Source organism: Labeo rohita, chromosome 12 (assembly GCF_022985175.1).
Source record: "Labeo rohita strain BAU-BD-2019 chromosome 12, IGBB_LRoh.1.0, whole genome shotgun sequence".
Classification (NCBI taxonomy): Eukaryota; Metazoa; Chordata; class Actinopteri; order Cypriniformes; family Cyprinidae; genus Labeo; species Labeo rohita.
Genome location: NC_066880.1, coordinates 26,200,608 through 26,222,401, shown reverse-complemented (window position 1 = coordinate 26,222,401; position 21,794 = coordinate 26,200,608). Strand labels below are relative to the sequence as shown.

At 37.0% G+C, this 21,794-nt stretch overlaps 2 protein-coding genes across 2 annotated transcripts; one reads left to right on the top strand and one right to left on the bottom strand.

Annotated features, from left to right (window-relative positions):
- Positions 1–212: 212 nt before the first annotated feature.
- dlx3b (distal-less homeobox 3b) lies at positions 213–3,639 on the top strand. The gene is made up of 3 exons (XM_051124603.1): positions 213–680; positions 1,447–1,631; positions 2,703–3,639. The coding sequence occupies exons 1-3, from the start codon at positions 362–364 to the stop codon at positions 3,006–3,008; spliced, it is 810 nt and encodes a 269-aa protein (XP_050980560.1). The 5' UTR covers positions 213–361; the 3' UTR covers positions 3,009–3,639.
- A 6,035-nt stretch (positions 3,640–9,674) lies between these two features.
- dlx4b (distal-less homeobox 4b) lies at positions 9,675–17,232 on the bottom strand. Its single transcript, XM_051124333.1, has 3 exons — positions 16,494–17,232; positions 15,134–15,327; positions 9,675–10,084 (listed from the first exon to the last, which is right to left on the bottom strand). The coding sequence occupies exons 1-3, from the start codon at positions 16,813–16,815 to the stop codon at positions 9,833–9,835; spliced, it is 768 nt and encodes a 255-aa protein (XP_050980290.1). The 5' UTR covers positions 16,816–17,232; the 3' UTR covers positions 9,675–9,832.
- Between the last annotated feature and the right edge of the window lie 4,562 nt (positions 17,233–21,794).

The following is a 21,794-nucleotide window of genomic DNA, read 5'->3' as shown; positions in this document are numbered from 1 at the left end:
TCACATCTTCATTATCACTATAACAGCTAAAATCCCCAAATGCTGAAGTTTGGAGACGTTGAGGCGCGAGGCGGAGAACAGTCTTTGCTTCGCCCTCAGGGCTGGAGAGAGGGAAAAAAACACAGAAGCGAGGAGCCAATGGGAGCCGAGCGTCCACCCATGTGCCCTATAATTCAGAGTTTCTCATACTAGATCCCTGCCATTACCTTCAGTACTTCAACCGAGGGAGTTTGAGAAAGCAGCCCATCGAGGATTTTGTGTTACAGGCATCGTCCTGAACTAAACGTCTGCATGTTTTGTTCAAGTCTGCCCTGGAAATAAAGTGGACGTTCGTTGTTGTTGTTTTTTCCCCCTTTAAAGGATGAGTGGACCGACATATGACAGGAAGATACCCGGTATTTCAACCGATCTTTCAGGCTCTATGAGTTGCCATCCGACTTCTAAGGACTCTCCGACTCTTCCAGAGTCATCGGCTACAGACATGGGTTATTACAGCAGCCATCACGAATACTACCAGAGTCCTCCATACCCTCAACAGATGAATTCATATCATCAGTTTAATCTGTCTGGGATGGGGGCATCAGCCGGACCTTACCCCACCAAGACAGAGTACCCTTACAATACTTACAGACAATACGGACATTACAACAGGGACCTGCAGACGCCACCACAAAGCGCAGGTGATATATATTTTTATTATTATTATTATTATTATTAAATATGCCAGAGGTAGGCTATATGCATTTTTAAAAAGGCAGCATTTTCTTTTTAATATCGGTATAAAATAGGCATCTTCTAAAGATGTTAAAATTATGTTCTGAGCGGCTCGATAACTGAGAAGCGTAAGTTCGCCTTTCTCTTGAGAAAAAATATGAATTGTTTAGAGTTATTTACTTGTTTTCAACATTTTACTCTGTATTATTATCCAATTAAAGTCATTTATTTAAAGGTTTGCTATACATTTAACACTGCAGTGTACTACATAACACTATACATTTACCGGTTTGAACATACATTTATCACAACAGACTTGCGGTCGCTGTAAAACAATTATGACATTTTTATTGCATCTGTAACGCGATTAATCATTATTACTCCGAGCTGAGTCTAGGGTAGATGTCACTGTATATTTTATTGTTAAAGTAGGCCTACAAATTACAAGATACAAGCATTCCTTCAAACCTAAAGATAATTTAACTATAGCTATTTATTTCTCAAATTGTCATTTCTTTATCTGATACTGCCTAACACAGCTGACATATATTTATTTTACTCACATAATGTCGCTTGTTTTAATTTTCAAAAAGCAGATTCGTTTAATATTAATGAATTTCTGTGACTCTGCGTCACAGTCCCAAAACGAAACCAATCGGTTTTCCGTTTTCTTTTAAGTCCTGTAACGATTCTGCTTTGCCATAACGTGGTCTGTAATTTTATTCTTTCCAGTCAAAGAGGAACCAGAGACTGAAGTTCGGATGGTAAACGGAAAACCCAAGAAAATCCGCAAGCCGCGCACCATTTACTCGAGTTACCAGCTCGCAGCACTGCAGCGCCGCTTCCAGAAGGCGCAGTATCTGGCGCTGCCGGAGAGAGCCGAGCTCGCCGCACAGCTGGGGCTCACGCAGACACAGGTAACACTGGAGCTCAAATTCATTTACATTTCTGTTAACATAATTACTGGAGTGCCTTTTGACATTGCGTTAACAGCTTAAAGCGATTTCTTACACTTCTATCGCTAACACTTAGCACACTGAGATACGGATGACAAGCTTATCAGGTCATAAAATATTGCTCGTGTCCAATGTGTTGAAATGTTATTGCCCGAATTTTCATCAGGAAAATTTATATATCGTTAATTGTTATTTATTTCCAGTGATTACAACAACAATGTGCGGGGGGAAAAACGATTTCGTTAACATTTTATCAAAAGATATTGCTATGGATCGTGTTATACAGGATATTACAAATCGACATCTTATTTTTATGTTAACATATGGGCAATATGTGCACTGGAAAAAAAAAAAAAATATTGTCATCATGATGTTCTATTAACATTGTTTCTGTTCATTTAAGAATATTTTCACCTCGATTTTCTTTTCAAAATAATTTCATTTCAAATTGTCAGCGTTCATACAGTATACAATTACTACTGTAAATAATTTCGTCTATATTAAGGATTTTAAAATTATAAATGTAGCGTAAATGTTTTCGTAGTGCAGTCTGTCGAGGCAAACATCACACATCTTAAATATCTTTAAACACTAAAGTGTTTATATATTATTGATCTGTAAAAGTATAATTATGTTACATAATAAATTACAATACATAATTATCGGAAGCACAGACAACTGATTTTAAGTGGTTACCTCGTTGAACTTCTATTCGATAGGCCAACTGTCTGTTTACCGAAAGGTAAAAATACGACTTGTAACGTGTAATCTATCCTGTTGTTTTATATATATGTATAAAAAAAAATAATATATAATATATAGTTCTGTATTTTGTTTCTCTGTGGGGGTTCAAGTATCTGAAACCAGTTCAAAGTAGAAACACTTGTCACTTTAGCCATTTTAGTTTTTTTTTTTTTTTTTTTTTTAAATGTAAGTCCGCAATTAAATCCAAGTGATTCATTTGGGTTAATATTGTTTGCGACGTCCAAAAGAAAACTGACGTGAGTCGTCATTTTTTTTTTTTTTAAACAGGTCAAAATCTGGTTCCAGAACCGGAGATCCAAGTTCAAGAAGCTTTACAAGAACGGCGAGGTTCCGCTGGAGCACAGCCCGAACGCCAGCGACTCCATGGCCTGCAACTCCCCTCCATCCCCGGCTGTTTGGGACAATAACGCGCACTCTAGCCAGGTCAACCGGGGGCAGATCCCCCAGCCACCCCTCAGTTCCACACCCCCCTACATGGAAGATTACAGCAATCACTGGTACCAGCAGGGATCACATTTACAGCATCCAGTGCACCACCCAGGACCACCACAGAGCGTGGGGGCCGTGTATTAACAGACACTGACGGAAGAGTTTAATATAAGAGGGAAAGGACTTTTGAAAAACTCAATATAAATAAGCTGAGAGATGCTCCGCGAGTATCTGGAGTGTAACAGCACACCTGTGTTGGCATTTTGTGGACTGTTTGAACGCATATATGTCGCTATGAATGCTTTGTGTTGAAATAACAGTAGTGTAAAATTAATAATAATAACGATGTTTCAATGTGTCCCGGCTACTCAGACCTATTTCATATGCACATAGGTGTAGGTTAAACAATGTAAAGGAAGTTTAGAGTGGTTTTAAATTATTACGTTTTATGACTTCCTTTATTGTCATGTTTTGTTCATTGATAGGTGAATATTAAAAATGTTTTAAAGAACGATTGAACCCCAAATTGTGTCGTTAAAAGCCTCGCCACCCACAATGTGGGCTGGTGTCGCGCACGTCAGAGACTCAGGACATAAGTTATATAGACTTGTACAAAATGTTGAAAGCTGTACATACGTGTTTAAATAAAACAGAACCACTAAATTCGTGTTACTTCGAAAGACAGAGACTGCACGGTGGTGCTCGAACCATTTTATATTCCTGTAAGTAGTTTTATTGTTATTCTGTCAAACTGAATAAATGCGAATTGAAAACATTTCCTCGCTTGCTCTGTTTGCTTTCTGCCACAGCCTACCTTTATGACTTCCGTTTGAAATTACTCTCAAATCTTGTGTTTGCAGTGATATCGCACTGTTTGGGCTCTTAGGAAAGGGTTAAGTCAGACAGATGTTATTTTGTGATGTGTTTGCATGCATAAGCCTGGTAGGGCTGCGTGCAAAGAGGCTGTAGGAGGCGACAGGCGAGCAGACATGTTGGAGTCACTGGATTTTATTAGTATTCTGTTGGCAGATAACAAGATAGACTACGGCGAAGGAGGGGGTGACTACTGAAATAATGCCTTGAGCTTTAGGGGTAGTCGGTCACAACAAGAATCGACAGGGCAAACAAAGGCTTCAGAGGTAGGCCTAGAAAAACCCCAAGAGGTTCCTACAGGTATATGCAAATTACGGCGTATTTCAAAGCGTTGGCATTTAACATGTTCCCTCCCAGATTCCGCCTTCCCGCGGTTTTGGTTTCTTTTTTTTCATACCAATACTTATTATCGGTTGTTAAGACCGTGTAATGACTTTCTGTAATAACCTAGGTAGAATATCCACATAAATAAAGGCTGACACATTCAAGGTTCCTGTACGTTCGAATTTAGAGTGTTTTAACTCGAATTTTACCGGGTACACAAACATCCACGTTCAAACGAAGCAATAGAATGCGTCCATACTGTTTGTTTGTTTTCCGCTTTTGTCTCTTAGACAACAGCTTCAATTAGAATGTGAAAAGGTTCGCGCGGTCTCAGGTATGTCTTGCTGGGTTGATGTGTTTCTGGTGGTCTGGAGTTTACCAGCATCAGATGTTTTCTGGAAGAATTTATTTCCTGTAAGTCCTACTGAAAACATGTGTTGTTGATGTTTATTCAAGGAAATTGGCTAGAAATCGTCCAGCCGATGCCAAAGCATCATGCAGAAATTAGGTGTGAAAAAATTATATTATCCGTCGTGAGGCTTTAATACAAAGGCCTTCAAGGTGCCAAAAATCAGATGGAATAATACAATTAAAAAGTCAGAATAGGCCTAGACAATTATTTACTTACAACTGACCATTGAAGTATTGGGTAGGCTAACAATTTATAGTAACTTAAAGACTGCAACTTACAAACATTACATAACTTATCATGTATGTTCATTTATGAAAATGGAAATTGGTTTTACGACTTTTGTAATTATCGTACGCTACATTAATGATCTGTTAACCATGGTATAATGTAAAAGTGATTGTTAAAGTTTTAAAGATATTGTAGTGTAAAGTGTTACACTGACTAAAATTAGAGATCATAATTATAACGACGTCATGCCTTTCTTTCTTAAGCGTATAATTAAACGTACGTTGGCCTATAGCACGTAGTGTTCCATAAACATGATTCATTCGTCTTGTGTTGTGCTTTTAATGTCTCAAGACGTTTGTTTACTGTCGGCTTTTTGTGTTTTAAATTACAACTGTCAATTAAATATAATCAAAAACAGAGACTACGCATATTAGACTTTAAGAAAATTGTAATTGTTTAGGTGTTGTCTGAACACCGTGTGCTTTATCTAGTTAAATTAATTAACCAAGTCTGCCACTTCATAGAAAAAAGGGACGGTCTCCTAAATATATGATGAAAGAAAAATGAAAAATCTCTTGTCTTGTATCATGACTGTGAAAACAGAAACCAGACTTTGTTCAAGTTTGTAGGTCGTGAAACATGCCCTTTGGTTTTACGTGGAATGGGCGCAAAACCATAATTTGAACCACAGAAACCATAAATAATCTGGTTTCATGCAGAAATCATAAGACTAACCGCTAATGCGGTTCATCATTCAACCCCTTATGCAGGCTGAACCGTGATACTAAACCGTGATCCATTGTAAAAATAGGTTGAATTTTCATAATTGGAATCCTAAATAGAACAATACTGATGTATTCAAAAGGGCCTGTCGCCCATATTATATTACTTTTATTCTTCAGTGGTGTATTTTGGAGCAGATTTTAAGATTTTAAGCTTTGGTTTTAAGATGGTTATTAAATTGGTGCTAGGTGTTTATGGTTGGTTATTAAAAATGTACTTTCAATATCTTGTGTAAAGTAGGCTATGACATTGGGTTATCAGTGCATCCACCATTCTCTTGGGAATATGGAAATGGGCATTTGTGGCCGCTCACATGGGACATCAAGGCAAACACAGCAAGAGAAGCCAAATACACTCTAAAAACAAAGGCTCTTTGTTGGCATTGATCGTTCCATGAAGAACTTTAACATCCACAAAAGGTTCTTTATAGTGGAAAATGTTCTTTACATTTTCTTTTTAGGAATGTATCACTTCTTTAAGGAACCAAAAATGGTTATTTTTTGGAAGTCTCTGCAAATAAAGCAGTACTTTGAAATATTCAGAGATGTTTCGCACGGAAATCTCCTTTCTGTTTAACAGCAACCGTTCTAGCTTTAGTAACCAGAGGCATAAACAGTCCATCTGCGTGACCAGCACTGTAAATCTTGTGTCCAAAAATACTCCTATGAAATCCAAAGCATAGGTGGATGTGGATGCTGATGCTGACAGGGATGAGCAGAAAAAAATGTGAGCTGCCACTGTAGTTAGATTAATAGCATGATAGATCGAGATGGTTAAGATGGTTGGTTGGTCAACCGTGAGTCATTTCTGGGCATTTCATAGCTATGGAGTTAGTCATGAAGATCTTATAATACCCGCCTCGCTGTTGCATGCGATTGGGTTACTCTCCTACCTCCAATAGAGACGAAAGAGTCATATTCACACCTAAAACCTGTCAGGCCACTTAGTTCTCCTTAAAACATGATAATCCCGTCATCTGCGTACAATGGCCATAGCTCAAACCGTAAGACATTTTATCCCCTCTAATGTGTTTACCACTTTCATCTGAGCTAGTTATGCCATAGGGTCCATAAAGAAACGGCTGCTATCTGTTTGATACAATATTTGCAGTTGTACTTGGGCCATATGTAACGTATCTGCTTTCCGCTGGGCTTGTTCGTGGTGTGTGGCCTTCAATTACGGGCTATGATCTCGGTGGCGTCGTCTTGGGACGCATCGCTCACTCAGAGAAACCCGTAGCCAAGCTGGGTGTGTGGGCTGACATGGTCACCTCGGCCCCGTGTGCTCCGTCCGTGCCTGAACTGTTGAACTTGAACACGATACTCCGATTCAGTGCACCGCAACACCTAAATAAAGATAGGCAGGGCCAATCTTTACGTGTTTGACGAGAAACCGTATCCAAAAAATGGCACCGGAGGCCTCAGGGGTGGTTGAACAGGAGGTCAACTGCGGTTGGGACATGCATGTGTTGCCATGTAAAGACAGGGGGCAGCTGCCTGACACCCGCTCAAAGCCCGAGTCCGCAGGCTTCACTCAGCAGCATCGTTCTGCTCCAAATGTAAATAAGATCAAATGAGAGAGGTTTTTTTGACAGCTGTGAACCACTGAACTCTCTTTCACCCCACAAACTAGGGAAGATTTCGAGAATCGCTTTTGCCCTCGTCCCTGAACTCTCCTCCAGGCCTCGGAATCCGTTCGCCAACGATTCGTTCTCCACAAACGCTGATGCGTCGCAATTAAACCTCACCAGGCACCACCACCTCAAAGTGCTGGAAATCTCTTTAAACCACTATCAGTCCGTCCCATCACCCTTTAGTGCACTCCCAAATCAGCTTCCCACGTAATTGCCCTGTTTGAAAGCCCCTTTTCTCTGCTTGTCCGACTCGAGCACCCATTATTCTAATCTCGAGATGTAAAATTGCCCATAATTTCCCTTGTGAGGGCTCGCTACTTCATTCAAAAACACTTGTCTTCTCTTCCCATGACTGTCATCTAAACCGAGCAACATAAACTCCACAAATCAAACTCTGGGATGGGAGTATATAAAGAGGTGCGTGTTAAAATCATCCCATACTTTAAGTGCACAGAGATCTGGTGGATTTTTAAGCGTGGTTTGACACCTATCGAGGAAGAGCAGGTAAGCTACTTTAACGCTGGTGATTCCGACTAGGACTGTGGAAATAAGTAAGAAAATACTGACTGTGGGACCGTAGAGTCATCGTGAGAGTAAATCTCCCACAGATGTTGCGGAGGCTCATAAATGGATATTATTGTACATGATATTAGAGTTTTATGCAGTAAAAGGTTTTGGAGGAATTTTGTCATTAATGTTCTGTGTATGCGAGTTGCATGTGGCAGGCATTATTTTATCTTACAATAGGCGTATAATAAAATCCACTCAGCAATTTAGTTTACATTATTGCAGTTTGTGATTGATTAAAACAGATTTTTTCCAAACGAACAAAAAAGCCCCACACTGTGCTGAATTGTGTTGGATCTGAAGAGCTTGAAATGACAGAGATGCTTTGTAATATGCCTGTTTAAACAAGGCTGTTTAGACAAGACCCTGTTGAGTGAGCCGGGTCAAAGTCAGGTCAAGTGGACCCCGCATTCCTCCAGGTGGCATCTTATTACAGTGGGTCAGGGCAAAAACTGCACCCTTTATCTTGTCATGGTTCATGATCTTCAATAAGTACATTGCTTTTAATACTAATGCGTTTTTGCTTCGCAAAGGCCTAAAAACCTGTATTGGCATTGTATATATTCTACAAAAATGGTTATTTTAACAACATTTGACTGAACGGTTCTTTGAGGAACCAAAAATGGTTCCTCAAAAAATGTGAAAACCCCTTTTTTGAATCAAAATACAGTGTAACAAAAAGTCGCGTCGCGGGAAAAGGAAAAGGAAATATATACGGAGTGTATATCCTGGTAAATAACCACGACATAAATCACTGTGAATCACATTAAATGAACATCAGCGTAATCTGGTTTGCGCAGTTAAAACAAACATCTTGTTCACGATGTTTACATAGTTTAAGGATTGAAATGTACGTTTAAGTAATTTCGCTCTTGCATTGGATTGAATGTTGTGGTGATTTATCACGGTGGCATCAAGACATCAACTCAGTCAGCACTTTGAATTATTTTACCATTGCTTTAGAAAGAAAGGGAGAACACATGATTTGATACAAAACGTTTTGGAATTCGATAACTAGCCGCGTATTTATCAATTAATTGATCGAACTGAATTTCTACATTATGACTAAAGTTATTAAGGTTATTTGAATAGAAACACGGACTGAAAACCACAACTTTGCTGCTGCATTCAAATTGTTATTAGTTATTCATAATTCAGCTGTTAGTTCATCTATCCAGCTGTTCCCGCAATTTATTTCTGCAAATAAGCAGAACAATTACATTGGCAATATTTCCAAATATTTCCACAATTAAATTCATTTAAATCGGACCCTCTGGACCTGAAGGATTTTGTGTGTGTGTTTGTATTTTCGCTTATGGTTACAGCGTTTAACGTACTGAAATATTTTTTTCGTAAGCGATAATATTAGAAATTTCTATTTCTACAAAATACACAATTCCATTTATACTTCAATATAAATATATTTTTATATTTATAGCGTGCTTCAGATGACACGAAATTGAAAAAAAAAAACTCTTTAAATATTAAAAAATCCTAGCCAGAGACGAATAAAAACAGTTCGTCTTACATTCATGTGCCTCGATCATAATTAATTCATAAATCTCAATCTATAGTTTTCCCACACCTGGACTACGGGAAAACGCAAAATCCTAGGACATGGAGATTGAGTGAACATCTGTGATGTACAAGTGATGTATTGATGTAATTGATGTAATTACATATTTTGACAGCGTCATTTAATCTCAACAATCTCATTAGTTCTGTGCTATTTTTGCTTAATTTATTCCAGAAAGCTAATTTATAGGTCTTCATAAATCTATTTCAGGCGCGTTTATTATTAACAATATAAATAAAATTTCTGTTCAAACATGACTGGTATTTATTATACGCCGTTCATATTGTTTCAAATAAGCTACAAACCACGTTATGGACAATGTAATTTAAATATCAACATTATAAATATTTCTATAATTCATTCACAATATAGCAACACTCTCATCTTTTCAGAAATTCTTTATTTCAAGCACATTGTAAAAGATCTGAAAAAGTTGAAAAGCTACTGAAGTGTAGTATGGGGGAGTAAAACAGTCCTTTCAAACACACTAGGTAATAAAACACATGAACACTGAAGAAAAGCAGGTGTCAACACGGAATGGAGTCTCTCTGGCTCTGGTTTTCCAATTTCAATCACATCATCTGAGGTCTGGGCACAGGATCCTGGTGGTGCGGGGGATACCAGTGCCCGTAATTGTTCATATAACTGCTGGGATGCATGGGTGGCACTTTGTTGGCCATAGAGACCTCCCAGAGCTGAGACAGACCCGGTGAGCAAGGAGAGGATGAGGAGGTGGTGTGAAGCAGCTCCCCTTCAGGTCCACTGGAGCCATGCTTCATGATCTTCTTATACTTGGAGCGCTTGTTTTGAAACCATATTTTCACCTTCAGCAAACAGAACAGAAAAAACATTAAGACAACTTGCAACAAGAATGGAGGCCACATTTTTCACAATCTATTTTTACAACAGCTTTCAAGACATCAGAGGTCTACTTTATGATGATATTGACACTTAGAAGAATTTGCCAGACAGCTTGAACAGTCTTTGTTGAGATGGACTCAATGACACTGCTGCGTTTCATTACACACGTACTCAGCAATTGTTCCGCCCTGCCATTTTTATGAAGGCAGTGAAGCATGTGTCTGACAACAACAATCACAGCGTAAAAATATGGTTAAATTGAGTTGAACTGAAATGACTTCCAGAGAGTTCATTTAGCAGATTTTGATAAAAGAATCAGGAATACATTTAGCGTGGAGCTGGTAAATACTGATGCTTAAGCGATCCACCAATCTTTAAAGAGACAGTTCATTCAAAAATGAAAATTATAAAATAATTTATTCAACCTCAAACCTACAAAAGAAGATACTTTGAAGAATGCAGGTAACCCGACCATTGTCGGTAGCCATTGACGTCCGTAGTATGGAAAAAACAAAACAAAACAATGGAAGTCAATGGCTACTGTCAACTTTTTAGTTACCAACATTTTTCCAAAGAAACTCATAGAGGTTCGGAACAACTTGAGGGTGAGTAAATGATGACAACATTTATTTTTGAGTGAACTATCCCTCAAAACTATTATTTTTTCATGAAAATTCTGTCATCATTTACTCACTTCAGCAGCACTTACATACACTAAACATGACAACTTTATTCCTATTTATATTCTGAAGGTTTTTACAGAGGGGTTTGTTCATTCATTGGATTTATATAACATGTATTCCTAAATGAAAAACAGTTTTCTTATATTTTATGATATAAGGAGAGATAAAAATTGATACCCAAATCCCCTCAGTTAAAATCTTTGCCTCTAATGTGACAACAAAATGAAATAAAAATGATGCATATTTAATTAAATAATTTGCACATTTAAACATGTCTTTTCAAAAAAAAAACACAAAACAACTTCCTAATACCAGTCAAAAGTTTTTGAACAGTAAGATTTTTAATGTTTTTTAAAGAAGTTTATTCTGCTCACCAAGCCTGCATTTATTTGATCCACAGTACAGCAAAAACAGTACAATTTTGAAATATTCTTACTGTTTAAAATAACTGTTTTCTATTTAAATATATTTTAAAATGCAATTTATTTCTTTTATTTCAAAGCTGAATTTTTAGCATCATTACTCCAGTCCTTCAAAAATCATTCTAATATTCTACATGATCCTTCAGAAATCATTCTAATATTCTGATTTGCTGCTCAAACAAAACATGTATTATTATTATTATGTTGAAAACAGCTGAGTAGCATTTTTTTCATGTTTCTTTGATGAATAGAAAGTTCAGAAGAACAGCATCTCTGAAATAGAAATGTTTTGTAACATTGTAAGTGTCTTTATCATCACTTTTGATCAATTTAATTTAATCCTTGTTAAATTACGTTTTTAATTTCTATAATTTCTCCAGTTGAGTTAAATGTACTCAACTGTTTAAGTATTAATAATAATAATAAAAATTATTCTTGAACAGCAAATCAGCATATTAGAATGATTTGTGAAGGATCATGTGACACTGAAGACTGGAGTAATGATGTTGAAAATTTAGCTTTGATCACAGAAATAAATTACATCTTAAAATATATTCAACTAGAAAACCGTTACTTTACATAGCAAAATATTTCAATTTCAAAATGTTACTGTTTTTGCTGTACTTTGAATCAAATAAATGCAGACTTGGTGAGCAGAAAACATTAAAAACTTTTGACTGTTAGTCTACTGTTTTTAAACAATTGATTTATTTTAATATATGACAAGACGATTATGGTGGTGAAGGTATTTTGGAATTATAATACAATTTACAGCTTAAAATATATTTATTTCCCTGCAAATACACTCGCACACAATGTCTAAGAAACGTCCTTAATGATGTGGGAGTTTATGGTTCCTTTGCCAGAATGTGTACTCAATTTAGAAACACCTTGGAGAGCGAGACCCGAAATTGTGCCTTTGGAAGAATTCAGCCGAACGCCTGCATGAAAAACACCAGCCACAGTGGAAGGCTGAGTCAGAAAGCCCACCTAACGGAGTTTCCATAACCTCAGACAATCAAAATCTATGCAATGGGTTTTTACACAATGTTATTAGTTTGGCTGTCAACAGATTTAATAAACACATGTAAAAAGGATTTTCTTTTTTATTCCCAAAGATCGGTTTGCCAAACAGCTTTTATGGTGAGGTGATGGATTCCAGACCTATGTTATATGTGCAAGGAGGGACTTGGAAAAGTCAAAAGCGTGTGCTGTGTGGCACTTGTTTATGTGCCTTCAATCACGTTTATGGATCAAATGGAAACTGGCAGCTATGCTCTGGATTTCAAATCGTCGCCACCAATATCGCATCCATTTTGTATGACAAGGTTTGCGAATGCGCAACCACTGTCTGAAGTGAACGTGAGAGGCGATCGTCCACCGACGACAGGAACGCTTTGATGAAAACCGAGTCGTAATCAGACAGGAAACCCCTTATAACTGAGAGACAGACTGAACTCATTCTCCACGGCCAAAAATGAGGTGCAACCTGTCACACGCAGGGCGGCAAGTGTATAACGTAAATGAAGAGGGAGGGAAAGAAGTGAAGAAGGAAAGCTGTGAAGGAAAAGCAGAGCAAGAATAATGGGAAGGCTTACACTATGTATGCCATGGGCAGTATGGCTGCACCCAGGCTTATGTTTAGTTTCCATATTTGCCCACATACACATTTCTGATGCATGCATTAATATTTTACTGTTCGTTCCAGTACGTGTGTGTCAACAGGAGGGATTTTTGTAAAAATAAATCAATGTCCATAACACCACCCAACAGGAACTCATTAATGGGCATGACATCAACATAACAAGCATAGGCATATGACTTATTAATCAATTAGCTTTCCCTAAGAGAACGTATACAAAAGACACCGAGCAAATGGGATAGCCTTAAAACTCATCAGCACTCTGCATGCTGGCCCAGAAATGACTGTAGTTTCTTCAATCAATCATACGGGTGAGCGGTTGGATATCTCTTATTAAGCATCAAAGCTTAAGCAATCAAGAATAAATCATTCTTGGGATAAGCGCTGGAAAAAATATTCTCTCGTACCGCAAAGACTACAAAAGCTAGTGTGCTAACTAAAAAATGAAAGTAAAGGTCGGATTAAATAAAATCCTCACTTAGCTTTAACAATAGTCAAGCAAATCAGCCTACTTGCGTATACATGACACAAAGCACATAAATGCTCAGAAACCAGTATTGACTGACTCATCATGGTCTCACTTAAATGTTCATCCAGCACGATACTGAGCTGAAGCCTCACCTCAGCATAATTACTTTCAGATAGATTTGTACTTATTTGAGCTTCGCTTAAAAATGCATGAATATTACTGCATTAGATGGCATTAGAATTTATCAAACCAAATGGCAATTGCAGTCGCATTACGCTATAGCTTTATCACAGAAGTAACTTCATTTTCGAAATGACTTCGAATCGACTAACTCAATCTTATCAGATTAACCACAAGCGCAGTTCAACTATTAACTTTTCAAAAAACAAATCCGAAATAATCTCAAACTTGTTTACACACATATATATATATATATATATACATATGTGTGTGTGTGTGTGTGTGTGTGTGCGTGTGTATATATATGTATTATAAATGCCACTTGCGTTGGTATTTTGTCTTTAAAGCAATATTTACTTACAATAATATTTTAAATGTACAGTCAAACCAAAAATTTTTCAGACATCAGATAGAATTTTTTGTACTAGTGGGTGCAGGACAAAATAGTTCATTTATGCAAGCGAGGATTGCAAAATAAAATAAATTGTGACATTGTCTTCATACAGTGGATCAGTAGAATTGATACAAATTTGGGACCAAAAATTATTCAGACACTTTAACCTAACCATGTTTTGCATAAGTTATTTTTCTTTAATTGCTAATGCCACCTTTTTACACCACAGACTGAACAAAATTAAGCACTGCTTGGTAATTGCTCAACAAAGTATTGATGGTTGTGTAAACACTGTCATACTAACAGTTGTCTGAGTTTTTGGTTGATTGTAATCCATTACATACCTTTCTATCAAGGTTATCTGACATTATCAAGATGAATTTGTTCTGACACAGTTTAACTGAGTTCTTGTCATATTTTATTACCATTCTCTAAACTATAGTGAACAAACTGTGATAATGTGAGAAATGTTGAAGGTGTCTGAATACATTTTGGTTTGACCTTATATGTTCAGTGAGGCTTGAGTGTCTAAATGTTTCGAAGACAACCCTAAAACAACACATAACATTGAAAAATGCTTAAATGCACAATTATCTTTTATTTATTTATTTAATAAATTATGTTTTTCTGCAGTCCACGAACGGCACCCACCGGGGTAAACAAAATATGTTCTGATGTTCTAAAGTTCTACTTCTGAATGTTTAAAACGTCCAGTTTTTTAAAATGTCAACGGTGAATATTGCACTTTATCATTTTGTAAACATTATTGGGAACGTTACTTTTGCATGCTCTGTGAACATTCTGAAACTTAAAATTTAAAAAACGCCAGACGAACGTTCAACTAAAGCGTTTCAGAAACAAAACATTCCACGAATGATGTAGTGATAAAGTTCTGAGAACATTATTAATAGAACTTTGAACGTACGTTCTATTATTGTTACATTTGTTCGTAACTTTAAAGGGAACATTTCAAGAACGTTAACGAAGTTCTTAGAACGTTCCCTGTCAGCTGGGACGTCACCCTAACGAGGTTCTTCAATAGATCATGCTGTATATAACCTAATATAATGTAACCTGTAATCTTGTTCAACATCTGCTCTCCTCAACAGAGAATCTGCAATTCGCCCTGCCTTAGTATCTAAAGACTAGGCCTCATCGCGATCAGGAAAAACATGCTGCAGTTGTATGGTCCCAAACACATGTGAAGATGCTGGACATTTACCTGTGTTTGCGTTAGTCCCAGTTTCGCGGCTAGATCGGCGCGCTCGGGCAGCGCGAGGTACTGGGTCTGCTGGAAGCGCTGGTGCAGCGCCTGCAGCTGAACACTGGAGTAAATGGTTCGCGGTTTGCGGATCTTCTTCCCCTTGCCATTAAGGCGAATTTCACCATTCTCAATGACCGCTGGCTTTTCGTGGTCTTCAGGCATGCAGACGAAACAAAACGACAGCATTATGACACAGTAAACGCTTAAGCCTTCAGACAAGCATGTTGCTAACTCTGTGTGAAAAATCGTAAATTATGACGCACTAAAGAGCTGTAACTGTCAGTTTGATTTACAATATCCAAACAGGAGATTTATCAGGTGTTTTAGGGGGAACATTAATGGGTCATCATTTTTAAGATCAGTAAACCATAATTAACGTCGCTTTAAAGTCAAGTTTACAGGCCTACCGAGCCTGAACTTGAACCTTAGAGCAAACAATGGCATTCTGCAAAAGCCATAATAAGTACAGCGTGATCTTTGGAAGAATTCAAATTACATCAGCAATATTATTATTAAAAAAAAAAATTTTTGAAAGGCTTCTTTGCTATGTTGCAAAGCTGACATGAATTTTGACAGCGCTTTACCTTCGGTGCACGTATAGGCTACAAAATAATTTAGTAGCTTTATATATTTACATGCATAATGTAGATGTATTTCAACAATGGACTTACTTTACGTTTAGCCTATAAAGATTGTGCGTGTGTGTGTGTAGCTCTATTGTTGATGAACTGCTACAGAATGTATCCTACAATGTTTATCTCGATAGTAATGACATTCTTGATGAGAGCGTTATTTTAATGTCTACTCGTAAGAGTAGCCTTACGTTACGTCTAAGAATTAAACAATTTTAAAATGGTTTTAAAACAAGTTCGAGGCCTACCAGGGAGAACGGGGTTAACTAAGCTTAAATGACACAAATTCCCCAATAAGCTTAAGAAAGAAAAACTGTTGTTTTGAATGAAAGTTGTTAAAATCAAAGGTCAGGACCTTGCATACACAGACTTTTGTGTTTGCCATTTGCAACTGATTTACTCAGAGCTCGCCGAAGCCCTTGGTCTTTAAAATTAATTAGACCATGTGTGTTTTTCTTTAACTAAATCTGGAATTTATTTAAAATGCAGCGTGCATTAAATTAGCTACTGCTACAAATGCAATAAATATGTATTAGGCATAAGCCATGACAGACATCAATCAAAAAACGGAACATGCATGCATAAAGTTATTATTTTGTTTTCATTGCATAAATGCTTTAGCGAACTTCATTACAAATGACGCGGCGTCAAAACCTCACGTTTTGCCATTTTATGAGGATACTCACTCGTCTCCTCAGCCCTCGTGTGCGCCAAAGTACTGCTGTGGTTGTTTGGCTGGTAAGGCATGTAAGCACCCGGAGCAGGAGCGCTCACCGACCCGGGGTAGGCGTATCCCAGCGGCCGGCTGTAATGGGACGCGGTGGAAGGGTAGGGAGCATCGTGCTGGAGGTGTCCGCCTGAGTGCAATCCGTGTACTGGATAAATATTGTGTGCGAATCCGGACAAATGCTGCTGGTTGGTTGCAAGTCCGTGGCCGAACTCTAAAAATGCTGATTTGGAAGGATCTGAACTATTCAGCGTATCAGACATGAAACTCATAGACATCATTAACAGTCAAGTCCATAAAGCCCGATGATGGTCTGAGTGCTGCATTGAACGTTCACTGTGCACGAAAAAGACCTTGAACCGGATCCATCCCAAAATAATCCGGGACAAAACAAACAGCCACGAAAACGTAAACGAAAATGAAAACGTATTTCCCAAAGCCACTGCAGTGAATCTCATAGGTGAATACGAGTTTATCTTTCTTAAATCATGACAAAACCGCGCAATATCTGAATCACCTCGGGCTCGCGGTCCTGTGTGTTTCCGACTGACTCGCGCTCCGCGAGAGCGCGCGCTGATTGGTGTGTCACGCGACACCGCGGAGAGCTAAATGAAGTTGATGAGCATTTGCTATCGAATTATGCTGAGCCCTGATATCGATCATGTCACACAATAATGATTTGCAAATTAAAAAAAGGCCTTTACATAAATTACATTTTAAACAAACCACAGGCAAAGAGAGCTGCCAAATATTTACAGTAATAAACAAAAATCTCTTAATGCAAAACAACTTTACAGTCAGTAACTTGTAAAAAGTGGATGCTAGTCATTACTCTAGTTACTTCAAATAATGTCTTAAACGTTACAGGACATTTTTTTTTACAATGATTAGAAATTACAAGGAGGCAAAATGAGCGTGATGGCAACAGCAGAGCATGATGTCACACTGTAAAGTTTAATTACTATACATTATTATACATTATATTACATTAATAAAAATGAATTAGACAGTTTTTACAATTACATGCAATAAGCTACGTCCATAAAACCTAAAAAACGAAGAAGCTTACGAAAAATAATAATGCATGTCAATATATGTATGCATGCTTCCATTGATGCATGTCAGTGTATAATTAGCGGGGCTTCAGCCACCTTAAAATGTGATTATGTGATCTTTTTCCATGCTTATTGAAATCAGTTTTGTACACTGATTGTATGCAGTGATTGCTTCCAAAACGTTTCACAAAGCGAGTGGTGTAATATTTGGCCGGAACGGAGTTCCTTCCATTCAGAAAACTAAAATGATGCGAAGTTTGTTTGGTAATCCATTCCATTCCTCCAGTCCTGTTTTTGTTTGTTCCAGTACACACTTTCCTGCTGCTTTTAGCAAGTGGACCCGCTAAAAAGGAGAAACTCCGAATTGTGCTTTAAAATATTTATGCGGCAATAAAAGTATTATTTGCATTAGAGTACGAATTGTTTACACATCTACACATAAATATCGAATGAGCTGGAAGTGTGTGTGTGTGCTTTTTAGGAAACAAACGTTTAAAAATCTAATTTAGAATTTAGGTTTTATATTAAATATTTACATTTAATTTTAAAGTCTGGAAAATAAGTCTAAAAGAGAAAAAATCCAGTCAATTTTACCTTTCAAACAATCAGTACACAAATGAGGAAAAAGCTGTTAAACAGACAAAACAAACTATTTTAAAGGTATTATAATAAATAATTGAGTACTATTTTTTTTCCTATTTTTTTTATGAAATCATCCAAGAGGCAGGAACAGTTCCCTTAATTGAAAAACCACCATACAGCAGCTGTTTATCGCGCATCCGACCGTGAAATCACAAAATGAAGCCATGCAAACGCTGATATTTTGCTGCTATAAATGAACGGACAAACGGTTGTAAATATTAGGCCTACACGTTTATTAAAAGTTTATTAGAAAAAAAGTGTTTAAGTAATAAGTGAACCCGTGACCTCTCGCACACAGCCTTCTAAAGCCGAAATCCTAAATCAACCCGTTTTATGGGTTCATGTGTGTATTTAAGAGCTATTAAAAGCGAAACAAAGATATAGACGTGACAGCCCGCCCCTGTTTCACTTAGGCTAACAAACACGTCAGTATGGAAATATTTTAATCTTAATTTGATAACCCCGGGCAGAGAATAGCCTAAGGTAAACTAGCTAAATTGTTGATTAAACTATAAAAAGTATATGAGATAAAGCAGCCTAAGGTAAACTAGCTAAATTGTTGATTAAACTATAAAATGTATACGAGATAAAGTCCAGATCCATTTTCACGATCAGACTATCATGTAGTATTGCAAGCGAAATAGTACAGTATAATTAATTTAAGATGTTTGTGCCTATATTTGTGAAGTGGATAATAATTATTTTTAAAATACGGATATAACGAATAATGAAATAGTTTTTTGGCATCCCCTCATTGCTTTTTTAGCGCGTTATTTGTGACTTGGCGTTTTCTCGGAACAATCACTAAAAGTGGAGTTAGTGTTTTCGGCGGGAGGATGAAAACATTTGTAATCCTGCTCATACTGTCAGAGTTTGACAAGCCTTTGAGCACACGACAGCAGACACACTGACAACAGTGAAGAATTCATACGCACAATCTGACAGTATTATTTTAAGCTCTTTATAGGAGACATTTCATATGATATTATCAGTGCTATTATTACTTTTACATTTTTTTTTTTTTGGTTGAATTCAGGCCTAACACGGAGAGTGTAGACGGGGTGAATAGTAATCGTTAGCTTAACCAGTCATTAATGAACTATGAGGGTGAAATACTTACCATACATGGCCACATGCGGTGTCAGTAGATGTTTTAGGTGTCTGTGTAAAAGTTTGATTTTAAAAGAAAGTAAAATCTCATGCCCGTATTTGTGACCATGCTGTCGGGTGTTAAATGACAGAACCGCTGCTTCTTTTGTTAAATTTGATATGCAGCCAAACATCCACACAACAAAAAATAGAAATATCAAATATCGTCAGGGTTGTTACACCTATGGACCGAGATAAACAAACACACACCTGTATGTATTTTTAAAGTTAAGTGAATTAAAACGTTTCCGTTTTGAATTAAAAATGAAAACAGGGTGGGTGGTTTTGATTATTTTTGAGATTATATGGTTTTGAGATTATATAATTATTTGAACAAGAAACTTTGATTACCACAACAAAGGTTATGCACAAGATGTACACAATGTAGTGATAAGTCGTAGATTTACTAATATTTAGCAAAGTCGAAAATATATATTCGAGAAATTTGTGCAGTAAGTTGTATATTTTTCTCTACACTAAATAATTGAGTTAAGATTTTATGCAAGTGAAAAATATGCTTTAACATAGCCGAATCAACCTAAATACAAGAATCTATACCAACAAAACTAAATTTGATGGGTTAAATTAGAAATAACTCTTTAAGGTAACATTTGCCTAAAAAACATGCACCATTCAAAATCAGTCACAGTGATGGATCTGACACAAACGCATTAAGTGCATTCAATAGAAGCAAAGTAAGCAAAAAAGGAGATTAAATGAGCAAAATCATTCTGTAATCTTTCCGCTTTGCTGTTGCCCTGTAAACCTGCCAGTTTTGACGTAATTACTGTATGGCTCAGCTTCTCACATCCTTCTAGAAAAACCTGCAATACATGTGATTTTTAATCACACCCTGAAAATCCCAGCCATCATAAGTAAAGCGACTGCCACGATACCTCCCTGTTCATCTGTCTCAGAGTATGATCATTAAAGCAAAGCAACTTCCATATGTTGCTGAAGTGCTGGTGTGCCACTTGTTCATTTTGGTCGTGTTTCTCATTGCAGCTGAGCTTTCCGGGGGCCGTAAGAGGACCACAATGGGCTGAGACCCAAGCCATGGCAGCTCATGGTCTCCAAGCCCAACGGACCAAAACATACCCGCAAATTATTGTCATGGCTAAACCACATTCTCTCAAATTACAGTGAGGATGCAACATGACAATTTCATCGAGAGGAGCGTTTCAACAGTTCTGTTGCAAGTAAATTCTTACAAGCCACCGGTCAAATGTTGGGAATAATTAAGATTTAAAAAAAAAAAAAGTCTCTTATTCTCATTAAGGCTGCATTTATTTAATAAAAACAGGATTTTTTAAAACTAAAATTCTATAAATGTAAAATAACTGTTTTTGATTTTAATATATTTTAAAATGTCATTTATTCCTGTGATGCAAAGCTGAATTTTTAGCAGTCTTCAGTGTCACATGATCCTCCAGAAATCTTTCTAATATGCTGAACTCCTGAACAAAAATACTTATCAGTGTTTGCAATGTTTAAAATGAGTCACTACATTCTTAAAAATAAAGGTGCTTCACAATGACATAGAAGAACCTTTTTTGTCTAAATGGTTCCATAAAGAACCTTTCTGTTTCATAAAAGGTTCTTTGTGGTGAAAGAAGGTTCTTCAAATTATAAAAAGGTAAGAAAAAGATGGTTCTTTAAAGAACCTTTGACCTAATGGTTCTTTGTGGAACCAAAAAATGGTTCTTCTATGGCATCGTTGTGAAGAACATTTTAAAGCACCTTTATTTTTAAGAGCGTACCATTTAAAAGTTTGGGCTAAATTTTAAAAAGAAGAATGATGCACTGAAGTGGCTGCTGAATATAAATGTTGACAATTCATCTTTGCCATTACACAAGTAAATAAAATGTTAGACTGCATATAAATTGCAATAGAAATCCGTATTTCTGATCAAATAAATGCAGGCTTGGTGAGCATAAAAACATTAAAAATCTGAATTTTTTCAAACTTTTGAACAGTGGTGTATATATTTATATCTACACATTAACATAAGTTGAAATGAATGAATTTGGCATGCATTAGACAAAATATCAAACCTAATTCATTCGAACAGTATGTTTGTCCATTTATCATTTAAAACCCGAAAAATAAATGCTATTTGGTTTGATATTTAATTGTCTAATGCAATGGCCTCAGATTCATAGGCACTGTATATATGCACTATTCTAAGTCAAGCAGTAGCGGTTTAGGTGAGCTGACTGTATTTCACAAATAACATGCATGGGCACAATGCGGCAAAATGAACTTGAGAGCAAAGTTGTAGCCAGAGCAGATCCCTGTGAATACCTGTTGTTAAGGTCTGGGGTGTGGGATAGAGTGGAAAGAGTGAGAAGGAAAGGTAGACGCTCTTTAAGGCTGTAATTATGCCTGTGTTACGGAGAAGAACAAAGCGGAG